General features: G+C 37.6%; 2 protein-coding genes across 3 annotated transcripts; one reads left to right on the plus strand and one right to left on the minus strand.

The window, feature by feature from the left end:
- Window positions 1-132: 132 nt before the first annotated feature.
- LOC140760558 (pentatricopeptide repeat-containing protein At1g05750, chloroplastic) lies at window positions 133-2,770 on the plus strand. Its single transcript, XM_073097563.1, has one exon. It carries the CDS (start codon window positions 393-395, stop codon window positions 1,920-1,922), a length of 1,530 nt encoding a protein of 509 aa, XP_072953664.1. The 5' UTR covers window positions 133-392; the 3' UTR covers window positions 1,923-2,770.
- Window positions 2,771-8,747: 5,977 nt separating this feature from the next.
- Window positions 8,748-12,811, minus strand: LOC140760497 (beta-1,3-galactosyltransferase 7-like). 2 transcript variants are annotated; one of them, XM_073097477.1, is made up of 11 exons: window positions 12,460-12,811; window positions 12,190-12,286; window positions 12,054-12,109; window positions 11,757-11,959; window positions 11,408-11,471; window positions 10,194-10,266; window positions 9,967-10,087; window positions 9,792-9,879; window positions 9,573-9,698; window positions 9,384-9,493; window positions 8,748-9,298 (listed from the first exon to the last, which is right to left on the minus strand). In XM_073097477.1, the coding sequence occupies exons 1-11, from the start codon at window positions 12,558-12,560 to the stop codon at window positions 9,150-9,152; spliced, it is 1,188 nt and encodes a 395-aa protein (XP_072953578.1). In that variant the 5' UTR covers window positions 12,561-12,811; the 3' UTR covers window positions 8,748-9,149. The 2 variants fall into 2 exon arrangements, with proteins under 2 accessions (XP_072953578.1, XP_072953577.1); XM_073097476.1 differs by having other exon boundaries at window positions 12,054-12,112; window positions 12,460-12,804.
- Between the last annotated feature and the right edge of the window lie 1,672 nt (window positions 12,812-14,483).

The raw sequence follows: 14,483 nt of genomic DNA on the forward strand, positions 1-14,483 counted from the left end.
GGCAATTTACTTTTTCCTTGAATGATACTGTTACATCATGTTAGTATTTATACCTCTGACAATCTGACTCGTTTACTTACATGCTTTTTCTAGCACTTAACTAGTTAACTTGATCAAATTGGTAGGAAAATAATAAAAGGGCCTTGTGTGTTGCAAAATATAAAATCTCAGTCTAGTTTTATGTGAAATGAGCAATTAAAAATATCTTCTTTTGTATTCAGGAAAATTAAATTAGTAATTAATATATATATTTCAATATATTGGTTAATAAGTAGTATAGTACGTCTGCTGGTACTCACTGCAGGAAGCTCCTGCAGCGGGGATTGCATACAACCTACAGATCCTCGTCTTTTAACTACTAAAACGACCTTTTTCCGCATTCAATATACTCCATGGCCATCTCCACTCTAACCCACCTCCCTATCCCCCCTTCCCTCCCACCACCGCTACCACCGAAAGCCTCCCCAAAGCTACTCCACCCATCGACCCAATATACTTCTCCTAAAAAACCCCACGATGTTGTCTCCTGGACCGCCGCCATCGCCCGCTCAGCTCGCCGAGGCGACATCGCCGCCGCCTCCGCCGCCTTCTCCTCCATGCTCTCCTCCGGCGTCCTCCCCAACCATGTCACCCTCCTCACCCTCCTCTCCTCCTGCGCCGACTTCCCCTCCTCCCCCTCCTCCCTCCCGCTCGCGCTTTCACTCCACTCCCTCTCCCTCAAGCTCGACTTCCCCTCTCATTCTCACTCCCACCTCCTCCTCTCCACTGCCCTCGTCGGCTTCTACTGCAAATCTCGCCTCCCCGACCTCGCCCGTAAGGTGTTTGACAGAATGGTGCAGAAGAGCTCCGTTTCCTTCAACACCATGGTCGCCGGACTAATGCACAATGGCGATGTTGAAGGCGCCTTTGAGGTGTTTGATGAAATTACCCAACCGGATAAGGTCTCTTGGACGGCCTTGATTGATGGGTGCGTCAAGAACGGTTTGTTAGAAGAAGCCTTAGACTGTTTCAGAGGGATGCTTGCTAGTGGGGTGGAACCAGACTATGTTACTATCATTGGAGTCATTTCGGCATGCGCAGAACTCGGTGCCCTCGGGTTGGGTCTCTGGATTCATCGGTATGTCATGGGGATAGAATTTATTAGGGATAATGTTCGTGTTTCTAATTCGCTCATTGATATGTATTCGAGATGTGGGCATGTTGGTTTCGCTTGCCAGGTGTTTAAAAGGATGACGAAGAGGACCTTGGTTTCCTGGAATTCCATGGTGGTTGGTTTTGCAATCAATGGGTGTTGTAAGGATGCAATTGAGCACTTTGAGATGATGCGAAGGCAGGGGTTTGAGCCAGATGGAATAACATTCACTGGTGTTCTTACAGCCTGCAGCCATGCTGGCCTGGCAGACAAGGGGCTAAAATACTACAATCTCATGTTGAAGGAGTACAAGATACCGTCCAGGGTTGAGCACTATGGATGTGTGGTGGATTTGCTTGGCCGGGCTGGGCGGCTGGATGAAGCAATGCGAGTGGTTGAGGGAATGCCGATGAGACCAAATGAGGTGATATTAGGTTCTCTTCTGTCAGCGAGCAGGATGCATGGGGATGTTAAATTGGCTGAGAAGCTGATGAGGTACGTCGTCGAGTTGGAACCAGATATTGACTCCAATTATGTGCTGCTATCAAACATATATGCAGCAATCGGGATGTGGGATGGGGTTGGGGAGGTGAGGTATTTGATGAAAGCCCAAGGGATAAAGAAGAAGCCCGGGTTTAGTGCAGTAGAGATCGATGGCAATACACATGAGTTTGTGGCAGCAGATAGGTCTCATCCGCAGTCTGATGAAATTTATGAGATGCTTAAGATGCTTCAAGTTGAGATGGAGAACTGTGATTTTGAGCTCCAGGAGCATATGCTTGAGTTGTGATGGTCACAAGAACTAGCTGCATGATGGAAGATTTCTCATCTACTTACTAGTCTTTAGGATGGTCATTTGTCTATCCAAAGCGTCTCTTGGAATTGCTATGGAAGTTAACAGTCAAAGCCTCCAAGACTTCTACTTGTCCATAACTAGAGAACAATTCGCTTTCTAATCTCAAGAAATCTACAGGAAAGAAGTCTGAGCAGGCTTACTTATTGGGATTCCACCATATAAACGTTGAAGTTACTGAAGAGAGAGAAGAATGATTCTCCCTATACAAGGATGATTCACAATGTACACTCTTACGTAGCATATGATATGAACACCAACTACTTTCCACATGCATAGGATCATGTTTTGAATTGCCTTGACTTGATCCAAGATCAAGAACAAGGCAACAGTTTTTCTTTCAGACCTCCAGGAAATTTTCCTCCTATCAGTACTTTGTACACACAGGAATTTCTATGATTTCTCTTCTCTTCAAAGAGAGGACAGGGGCGAGGGGAGGAGAAACAAGGGAGGGATTAGCAAGGGAAGGAATACAGACAATTACAAAGAGATCAACGCCAAAATAAGTCATCAAAAGACACCCGGAAAAAGGCCCACCACTGCCTCTCCAGACCTCTCTCCTTGAAGACTCGATGGTTCTTCTTACTCTACAAAAGCCGCCGGAAAATTGAAAAGGCCATCCGTGGCCCGCCAAAGGCGTCGTCGGCACAGGAATTTCTATGAAGTTTTGTTCTATCGAATTGCTACTCTTGTACAGAATGTAAGAATCAAATGTAAATTGGGAACAAGTTGGCTTGATTGTTGAGATACCATATATGATGATAGTGATAGTGTCAAAACTTTGATTAAGTTTCTTTTAGACGTCAGAATTGAACTTAGATCCGAGACGCCCATGAGAACAATGATTGTCCATTTAACCCATTAACTAGGCTGCTGTTTGCCAAACACGTGTATGTTTACCTTAGCTTCCTTCTTTCTCGTCCCCCACCCCCTCCAAAAAAGAAGAAAGAAAGAAACTAATGATTCAAATGTTCCAAACGTTTCTTTTACACTCTTTAAATCCGAACAAAATCTTTTTAGCTTCTGGAACATTTGATCTCATTCTTTTAAATAAGATTCCTAACAGGATAAAGATAGTCGAACTAGGCAATTAGCACACCATGCTGCTAGTTTTAATATAAAACTGGACCACCTCCATTGATTCGGTTAGATAAATGCATCAAAGTGGTCGCACTGTGAGTGCGTCTTATCTTGTTAAGCTATCGTTACACGTGATAGTTATCCGTGTTAGTTGTTACTAAGAAAAAAAAGGGTAATTTAAGTCCTCTATATCCAGGATAAGACTGCTTTAAACTGCGGTATCCTGGAATATTTAACTTTAATCCCCGGATAAGTGCCATGGATATGCTTTAATGCAGGGAAAATAAATATTTCCATACATGTGTATAAATATCTCTTCACTAATTTATTCTTATAATATCCTTTACACCTTTCAGCGGCTGCGGAAAATGGATGGGTTAATGTTAGTGTTAGATTATCATTCATATCATATGAACCCGATATTTATGATTAGACCCCAATATTTTATTTTTAATGCTTTAAAATTGCTCTAAGTTGATGATATATATATATATATTCTATTTTCGTTTATTGTTATGTTAATCTTAAAAAACTTACTCAATGATATTAACATTATTTTATATTTATAATTAATTTAACTCGTCTATATGTGGCAACTATCTACTAAGAAGGGTGTTTCTAAGATATTAAATACATGAGTGGGATGAAAAATATCCCAGATAATAGAATATCAGTGATAATAAAAACAAAATAGATGGCATTTTTTTATAAATTTATATGTACTAATATGTACAAATATCTAGTGGAAGACCGTATGAATTGGTAGAATGATTTAACTTTGGGAAATCGCAAATAACTACAGTTGTATAAGCACCACGATATTTATCGGTTATCATCCCATGCATTTGTAATTAAAATGTGAAGATCTAATCTTATCCCAATAAAAGAAGAATAAGAAAAGAAGAATAAGCTCCGTGATATCCTTGCAAAAATGCATCAACTTTGTATGTCAAAATGTATTCGATCGATAAAAAGTAAACGAATAAAGTATAAAGTGGTGCGGTCCATGTAACATAGTGAGAGACTCATCACCCACTCAACTACTTGTGGTGCCGTCTGAATCCGAGCACTTGCATTTGAACTTTATGTAGTAATAATATGCATATAAGGTTATGCATCCTTTGAAAAATTAAATCATATTGCAATTAATTATCTTCACTTTCCTAAGATGGATATGTAATTACACTATGATCCGACTGCATAATACTTTATTTTTTTTCAGAAAAGAAAGCTCCCTAGTCATAAAGATTCATTAATGCATTAATGACGACAGCCTAATATGCAAATTGAGAAAAAAGAATAGAACGACGATTCTTTAACATAAGCCGCATACTTAGCTATAATAATAAACAGATTCAAACTGTCCGATATCTCTGATATTCTTGGTGAGAGCTCACCGCTATAGTCGTTGACTGATGGAAGGTGAGAAACGGGCTGAGCAAGATAAATGGACAATAATAAGTAGAGAGAAGAGGAGGAGGAAAAGATTGGTCTCTCTCATCTCCATTAGAAAGGTGTTTTTGTGTGAAAGTAAACGTTATATAACTTTATGCCAACCAAAGGACCTCCAGCTAACTCTCCTGAGGAAATAATTCGTCCATTTCCAACTAAAGAAATTACGAACGAAAATATATTGATGGTTTTTAACTTATCTTATTTTAATCTAGACGATTGCAGGGTGTGCAGCAGTAAGTCACTAACTGCAATTTGCGAGCTCCTCGGAACCATAATTATGAAAATTACACTCTCGATTAAAACGAGACAAAAGAAGAAGAAATTTTTAATCATATCCTTCCGATCTTAACAAATTACCATCTTGACAACTTTCATCGATGTTTGGGAATCTAACAACTCGCTTCCGCTCTTCAGTATACAACTACAAAAAGACTATGATCAACAACTTAACAAAGACAGCCCCTCTCTCTCTCTCTCTCTCTCTCTCTCTCTCTCTCTCTGTGTGTGTATGTGTATATAGATATAAATATCATCAACAGGAGTGCAAGGAGAAGGAGAGCTGGTGATGCTGGTGGCCATGAGACGAGCCCTGCGATTCGCGCTCGATGAGCCACCGGAGATGGAGGAAGTCGTCGACGGAGCAGGGGAGTTTGAGCGGCCCCGACGAAGCGTAGCCGTAGACTTCTTGGGCGGACTCGAGAAGGGTCTTAAAGAGAGGATGGTAGAGGTAGGATATGGGGATGACGAACCTCTTAAACCCTCCTTCTTCGCCTTCCAGCCCAACTCTTACTGCCAGCGATCCCTTCTTCATCTTTGATCTCCTCTCCTCTTGCATGCTGCTCGATCTTGATATATATACGATATTCTTCTATGCTAGCTTCGAGTTCGGTTTCGGCTTCTGGGGCTTTAAGCGTTAGGAGATGAATGATTTATAGGCGCCGAGAAAAGTTGGGAGAATGGAGTGATCGATCGTGGCAATTTCCTTAAAGACTTTTGTACGTCCATGCTACGGAATCCTGTGTCCATTTTCTACTCTCTCTCTCTCTCTCTCTCTCTCTCTCTCTGAAAATATTTTAATATAGTTTACTACTAAGTGGTTGATGATGTTTATGATTGGTCAATTATAGAGCTGTAGATTCCTTTTTCTTTAATTTATTTTTTGGCCTTTTGATAATTCTAAGAGTTTGTAACTTATAGCTCAATATGATGAACATTTGATTGGGCAACAGAGTTAAATCTTTTCATAGAAATATTCTCATAAGGATTTAAACTTTAATAATGTTTTAGTGGGAGAGGTATAGGACCCAACTATTTATGTTAGTTGCGATTATGTGTTTATTATAGTTTATGCAAATACTTTTAAAATATATCCCAGACGATTATGTGTTACACAAAATATTTTCTATGATATAATAGGGAAAAGATAAATATAGTGTAAACTAAAATAAATACATAATGCAGGGTGTGAAATTTAGTTTGTCGGGAATTTCTACGTCTCGCAAAGAATCCACTAAACACATTTATTTAGCCTTAATTCTGCCTATATTTTTCATGTAGCTTTAATCTCTAATATTATTCTTTCGCTTTTTCTAACTAATCTAAACACTATCTAATACTATGTATAAAAATTAAATCTATATTAGATTTAATTTTAATTATTTTCTTCTTAGATACAACTAGTAAGCAGCTAAAGATGACCTAAATAATTGATTTCTTTTTTTGTCATTATATGTATATAACGCTTTAATAGAAATATCCACTAAATATCGATCCTAATATCTCGAGCAGGAATCAAGCCCATAATGCACTGCACTATAATCACCAAGCCATAATTTTTAACTTAAATAAATGAATTAGGAGGATCATGAGTAGCTCCTTTGAATATTTTATTTTCTTTGATGGGACTCTCTTGTGATCTCCACCTTAGTAGTTAGTAGTACAGGAAATTGAAAGGTGGGCTCACCCAACTACTAATTCAGGAGTGGTGCGAGAACTAGTTGACCTAGTGATTTGTGGGCACCCTGCACTGCACTGCACTGCACTAGCTGAGTTATTTGTTTTCTAAAGATAGTAAATTTAATATATATTGGGTTAAAGTTACAAAATATCTTGGGCATATTCCGGCTATTTGAACAAAAAAAACTCTTAATTTTAATTTTCTATCATAAAATATGCATAATTTTTAATTTTTATATGAGAAGCGTGTGCATAAGAGTCGAATCTTATTATTACTAAAATTGTTATAAAAATAATTTTGTGCAAATATTTTGGCATATTTCCGTAAAACTGACTGTGTTAATCTTCTATTACAGAGAGTGCATAAATTTTACCGCTTCAGTGTTATTATTACTAAAACTTAAGGCCTTGTTTGCTTTGAGTTTAGAGACCTTTTCTAAAGTGGTTCAGTAACTAAATATTTTTTTTATCTTTTTTATATCTAATCAAATTTAATTTTTTTAAAAAAAATATAACTAAAAAATAAGACTAACCAATTGAATTCGAAACTTTGGGTCTTAAAATTATACAAAATTATTTTAGCTATGTCTATGCTGTTAAAAAAGAGCCCAAGTACTCGTTGATTGATCTCCTTGATGGTTGATGAATGGAGTTCGTGGGGATGGCCCAATTACCCAAAATTATTTGGGGAATTGAAGGTCCCTCAAGTCTTCATCCCAAGTTGGGTGGTAGAGACTATAATTGCTATCCTTCTCTCGTCAACTATGAGATTCTCCTTTTACATCCATATTCCCATGCCCACTCAACAAAGTCAACGTAAGACTTCCATCTCTTATATGCACCAACCAATCCATCAATCCCTTGAAGCGTTGAAAAATGAAAAGAGAGTAAGTTGGAAAGTCAGCGCTGGGTCCAGGAAGGAAGGACACTACTAGTACAGTATATTTTCATATCTTTCTTTCTTAGTTTTTGACTATTTTAAATTTACTTCTAACTTCTTTTTCTTTACATGACTAATTTGTTTTGAATTTAAATTCGAAATTAGGTGTGTTTAGATATCGCTAATCCAATTAGAAATTTTAAAAATTTTCTAAAAAATCTATCAAGTTTTATAGAATTTCTTTTATATTACCATGAAAATCTTGTCACTAATAAACTACATTTATTCCAGCATTTGTGCCATCAATTTTAGATGAAAAATCTAGCCGTTATAATTTAGTGTAGGCCATAGAAAAGTTAAGTATTTGTTGTGGAAATATGATGAATAAGTTAGAATTGACAAAGCTTTTAAATAGTTTGAGTAAGTGATGCACAAACCTATGCTAAGAATTTAATTTCAAGAACTCCTAGCACAATGCCATACCATAGAGAAAAACTAGTTTCAAAATGATATAATTTTTAACAAATTGGCAACTTGTACTGGGAAATTGCCCATTAGCCTTTAGGTGATGGCAATTATATGCATGTCCACATTCTACTATACTTTCGGCGAACATGAAATAAAATGCACTGGATTAGGATCCATCCCTTTCCTCGTCCCTACATTCACTACCCATCCCTTCAGTAGTCCATTTTTGATTTCAGATCCAAATTTGAGGCTTAATTTTAGAAAAAACTTTGTTGTGAAGAGACTTCTCTTCTTCAAAACCTTTGTAATTTAATCAATCACCAGTACTTTTAACTACAGATAAGATTATTTTGGTCATGTCTCGCTAATAGAAATGGAAATAGGATTTTGAAGGAATTAAAGAGGGTATTTTTTTTTCATTTTCAGCTAATAGAGACTATTTTCTAACTTAGAAGATGTGCGTATTTTTATCGCATATCTCTAGCCGTAACATTTTATACATAATTAATCGCTTGATTTATCTTATATAAGATTTTAATCAAAATTTATGTAAATAAATATTTGATTGTAAAATGTATTTAAGAAAGATCAAATTTATGAATAAGCATTCATTATCGAAAACCTTTGTAATCTATGTTCTTAATGAGTTGATAGTTCAAAATTCGAGTTTGGGACTTGCTACAAGCTGTCCCTAAATCCTAATCCATGTCTAATTAAAGATTGGATTATTTCTCTAACTGCAGATAAAGCAACCACAAATGCTTTAAATTGAATGAAACATATATATACATATATAACTCTTCAAAGAGTGGTTTTTCCTCGGATATCACAACACAACATAATAGGATTTCAAGAGGCATGTACTCTGTCAAAGAGAAAAGGACAAAAATATCGTAATTGAACAATGAGCAGTGCTAGATTCGTACAAGTGAATAATGAATCAATTGGAGATATATATACGTGTACAGAGTCTAGAGTTTTATGACATACGCATGTCAGAAATGAATCTCCCTAAGTCCATCTTTTATATGTTCTCAATTCTTCTCTCACAATTCATTTCCCCCAAAAATGCAGTACAAGCTATCATCTCTCTGTTTCTACTTATCCTACCAAGTGCACTCAACACGACCAATCATCAAGGTATCCTTATCGAAACAAGGGAATTCTCTGCATTGTCATTCTTGTTAGTGGGCGTAGTAACCACAGATATACAGATGATGATGTACATTGTTCTCCTTGAAAGATACTTTTGGATTTGCATTCATTTTCACAGTTGCTGAGATTGAGAAAGTATTTGAAGTTGCCACTGAAGGCCAATCCCATCACTAGAGCAGAGCACTCCAAACAGCACCATCTCCTTCACCGCACTTGGCATGCACATCCTTCATTCTCTCCACTGACTTGCAGATCCCACTGCAGCTCCAGTCAAATGATGCAATGCAAACATTTCCTGCTTGCGACTTCCACTCGCAGTCTGGAATAGTTTAGAGAAGAACAAAAAAAATGAGAATGGTCTTTAAATAATGATTGGACATTCAGTAACTAAGAAGGAAACCAACCTGGGGGAGTTCCACAGCACATGTTCCTCTCATCAATATGTTCAACTTCCAGCCCAATAAACCAAGAACCTAGTGTTACATCCTCATTTGCATATTTATGCAATATAGGCCTGCAGGATATGACTCGATCAATTAAGATGACTATGCCCTTATTAAGTAAATTCGTTCATGTGAGTTGTATAATCTTACTGGTTGATTGAGATGTAGGTGGCCAGATCTTTCGAGATAGCATAAATTTGCCCGGTAGCATGGCGAAAGTACTTGTTCCCTTCCTCACCAAATTTCCAGTATTCAGGTTCATGGTACTTCACATTTCTAAGGGAATGATACAAAACAATTCAGACATGTAAATTCCATACAGTGTTGCTTTCAGATGGCATGTTTTGGGAAATTCTGTAAGAGAATTACTTATCAGAAAGAACAGGGCCAGACTTCATACAACCAATGTAGGTTCTCGGTTTCGATCTATGTCGGGCAAAAGTTGTGGCTAGCATTCCTGAATCATATAAATTAGAAACCAGTAAAATCTATCAATCAAAATTGTCCAAGAGGCGTGATGATTCCAAAGAAGCCGTATACAAACCTAGATTAACATGGACATCATCATCCACCTTGACATAAAAGTCTGCATCCCACATGGCAACAGCAGTAGAAAAGAATATCTTTGTCTTCGCAGATAGTTCATGATACCCTTCAACATGCTCCTACATGTATGAGGATATGGGTTCATGGTAGAGAAGTCACATTTTCTGAATAAATGACAAGCTTGGAGATGTGACTAAATTGAATGTTCCAAAAAATTCAACATACCAGCCTAAGAAAGTCATGATGCTGAGCTTCCTCCGAGTCTATAGCCTTATCCAAAATACTGTTTGATGTAGCACTGTGTAACAACAAGAATAGTTAGTCTTTCAATCACAAGAACATAATTACCTTGATTTATTGTGATTTATCGGTAACTATGCTACAGAGGAAAGATCGTGATGACAAGACTGGTAAGTAACATGAAGATTTTGCACAACAAACGATGATAAAGATTAATGGAGCCAAACTATCTTTTTGCACTCAAGTCCAGATCTAGAACACTAATCCAAAAGTCTGTCCAGGTATGGATAAGATTTAAAAGACTCAGCTAATTAGATCGTCATGCATCTTATATAGAGTTTTCTATAAATAAAAAACAATCCTCTTTCTAGTTATGCTTCTAATGTTTTCCTTATATCTCCTCCGTTAGCCTAGTCTATAGTAACTTTAAAACAGGGGTACTTCACAGTCTAAGCCATACTATCATTCATTAGGAACAAATCCCGCAGCTATTCAACATTAGTTGAAAATTTGGTGTATATAGCATTACTTTCTTCATAACTTAGTAGCTTTGAATGTCATCTGGCCTTCATTTAGCCAAATCTACTGCCAAATTACATGCATAATTTACTTTGGGAAATAATATGGTAGCCCTTAGGAGATTTATCTTCCTATTTCTGATCCCACCCCATCCGTCCATACTCTTATCTCCTTAGAGGAGTCTTAGTGACACATAGATATCATAAAGATAATAAAAGTGGTCAAACTAGACTAACTTATTAGTAATTCAAAACCCGTATCAGTCAGTGATCATAAACCAACAGTTCAAATACATAGATACATAAAGCACATTTAAATTAGACTTCCTACAACAGAGTAGATGCACTGTGAGTGGTTGTAATACAACTAGCATGAAAAATAAAGACGTGCAAAATATCATAATCTAGATGCACAAAAAATTAATATGCCAACAACATTTTCAGAAGATGAATCTTCATAGCACTTATCATTATCCATATGAACCGAAACAAGTGTGGTAAAGATACATTGTACTGAAGCAAAAACAAGTGGTAAGACATGGTTAAATATCTTTTACATATTTCATGTTTACTTGATTTTAACATGAAGCAGAAACTCACATGGCAACATAATGACCTTGCAAAGAAAATGGAATACATGCATCTATAGTATATCATGCTAATGAAGCTGGGTAAAATTACCTGTGGCCAATCATGAACCGAATGACAATTCCTTTCTGTTGTTCAAGTTGTTGAAGCTTTTCGCCTAATTGAAAAAAGGACGAGTAAACAATAACTGTCGGTGCAACTTGAAGATGGCAGAACAATATGTATACAAGAGAAAGAAATAACTGAACAATTATTAGTTACTTAAGAAATCGGTGCTTTGGTTTCATTTACTTCTTAAAACAAAATGATATTGGTAGGGAATTTCTCTGTGCTCCACCAATTTCTCCAGATCATTTTTAGTTTACCTTGAGCTACACTGCCTTGAAGCATCTAGGGAAAACTAATAATAATGATTACACGAAGTGTTAGTACAACGAACTACCTTGAGGCATCCACGTCTCTCTGATAGAATCCCGCCTCTTCCTGCTGCTAAATGCTGTATTGATTCCAATCACAACAAATGCCTTCTTCCTTTGCTGATCACTTGCCAATGTTGACGGTGAACCACCAACACCAAGCAGCTCATGAGCACTCCGCTTGGCGGCCAACTCCATCTGCAGAGTAGAGATTGTCTTATCCAAAGATCTGATAAGATCAACACCCACGGGGTACCATTTTTAGTTAGAAACAACCAAACTCAAGTAATTTTAAAGAACATTTCTCAGATTCATCTACGCACTGTATGGTTTCATGTGTCCTGGTCACTTCCCCCATTATATCCTCATCTTCGTCAAGCTTCTGATGAAAACAATAGATTCCAACTTAAAAACGAACTCGTAAATTTAGGAGACCAAAATAGAGGAGTTAACGCTAACCCGTTTGGTGGCGCAATCCTCGGAGATTATCTGCAACTCTTGCTCCTGCCGCCTCTTGTATATGATCTGATTATTCGATTCAGGAGCATGCCAGAACCTATCAAACCGAAAGAAGTCAGAAATAATATAAATCCACCAAACAAAGAAAACCCAATTGGATGGATCACAATATATGAATAAAAATACTATTTTTAGAGGGGCCCAAATCTCAATTTTTCTTCAATGAATAAGATCTAGCCCAAAAATTAGATCTTTACTCAGAATACTAACCAATCTGTGAACAGCATCCCGAGGGCGAAGCTGAAGACACTTAGAATAAGAATCCATCTGGCGGAAACTCTCCTCTCGCTACTACTACCTCGACCCTTCATCTATCTCTTACCGTTTTCCAATCTCCTCTCTCTCTCTCTCTCTCTCTCTCTCTCTCACCTTCCCTTCTCTACTGTCTTCGGCAAAGACCAAGATCTTTGAACTTAAGCTTATGGAATCGATGCGGAGAGAAGGGAAGGACGAAGAAGACTAAGAGGATTCCATTCATTAGAAATTTAGAATTCAAAGAACATCAAAGAAATGCCGTCAAAGAAGAAAGCGGAAGAAATGACAAGGAACCTTCAAAGACTTTGGCTTTGGACGGGGACCGCAACGCAATGGCTTACGGTTACCGCCAGTCGACTTACCGCCTCAGATCGGACGAAGTGGGCTAGATCGCCTTTCTGCCACGTGGCGCATGAGAGAAGGAAAAGAGGTGACGGTGCCGCCCTTCTTGTCCATGTCGGAGTTGAGCGATTCTCTCAGCCCAAAGTGATTGGTGGGGGTATTTTTTCCCAAAGTTCAGATGTCATTATCTTAGCATAGTTAGGACAGTATTAATTATGGCTTAATTGGGTGAGAAATTAGTCCATGTTAGGCAAGAAAGAACTTTGTCCACTTTTCTCTTTCCCGCAATTGGCCCACCTGAATTGGAATGGTTGTTGGATAATTGGAAATGTGACAGGGGTACGTCCAATGTTTGGATTGACCTAGGCCAATAGGAGAAAGAAGAAACGGATAGTAGATGCATCATACATAGGATGGCAATGGATTCATACATGAGCTTCTACATTCTTGTTTTAAGGTTTGGCTAGAGAATTAATTACCTACCGCATACAGGCAACCTGTTACTTATGAAAAAAAAAGTGTTGTGCACTTTGCTATCGGATGAAGACTTTGATCTTTATCTCAAAGAGAATGCATGGGACTCTGGGATTTAAACGGGTACGACAGTGCACCTAGATTGATCCACGCAGGGCCTGCTCTCACATGAATCGTAGATATAATATTTGGGTGGAGTCATCAAAGATGAGCTGTAACGAAGGGTGGATTAACTTTACTTTGTGGAAAAGTTCATATTACTGGGTAGCTCCAAAGCTCATCTGTTTGTTTCTTTTCTACTGCCTTGAGATCGAGTTCCGCTCTTAAAAGTTTTAGCTTTCAGTTGTCCATATGGACTATTCGTCGTGAAATACAACCTACATCGATCTAATCTTTATTTATATCAATTCAGTACTTGGGTGAATGTGGCACGTCCAAATCTTAAGACACCAAATCGTTTTATTTGCCAGCAAACTGTGACAGGACTCACAAACCTCTTACCAACGCAAGCAGCTCATTTGAGTTGTGTTGTGATAAAGATATGAGTTCGTATAGCATTTCTTTAGAGGCTTAATGGCTGGCAACTTGATGCTGCCGCTGTGTTAAGTCATGACAGACAGCTTTCTCTGGCTGTTTATACCAACACATTACAATACATACCTACAATGCCAACTTTGAATTGCCAAGCTATAGATCATTCTTCTAGACAAGGTGTATAAAATGGTTGGTCACAACGAGTTCACCAAAGCGTACAGATTCCCACATACCATTGCAACGGCCTGGAGTTTAATTGTTCCAACCTGTCAGACTTGGACAGATGCTACAACTCCACTTGAAATAAAATTTGCTGGAAAAATCTCGTCAGCAATCATTGAAGAAAGAGATTCCAAGCAAAATTTAAGATACCTCATTTTGCTTCTGCTGGAAATCTAATGTAAAAGGACTCAAAGATAAGATGCAGAATATACATACTTAAAAGAAGGTAAGACATAGACAACTAATTATGGGTTTCCAACATAAAGGCCGGAGCTTTTACAATTTAACTGAAATTAATACTTTGAATTGCAATTATGGACACCAATCATATATATGTAACGCACAATTTTATTATCACAAAAATATGCATCAGACTAAAAAAAAAAAATAACGACTCGATTTGCAAA

Source organism: Typha angustifolia, chromosome 5, assembly GCF_048772165.1.
Source record: "Typha angustifolia cultivar Huaian chromosome 5, ASM4877216v1, whole genome shotgun sequence".
NCBI classification, from domain to species: Eukaryota; Viridiplantae; Streptophyta; class Magnoliopsida; order Poales; family Typhaceae; genus Typha; species Typha angustifolia.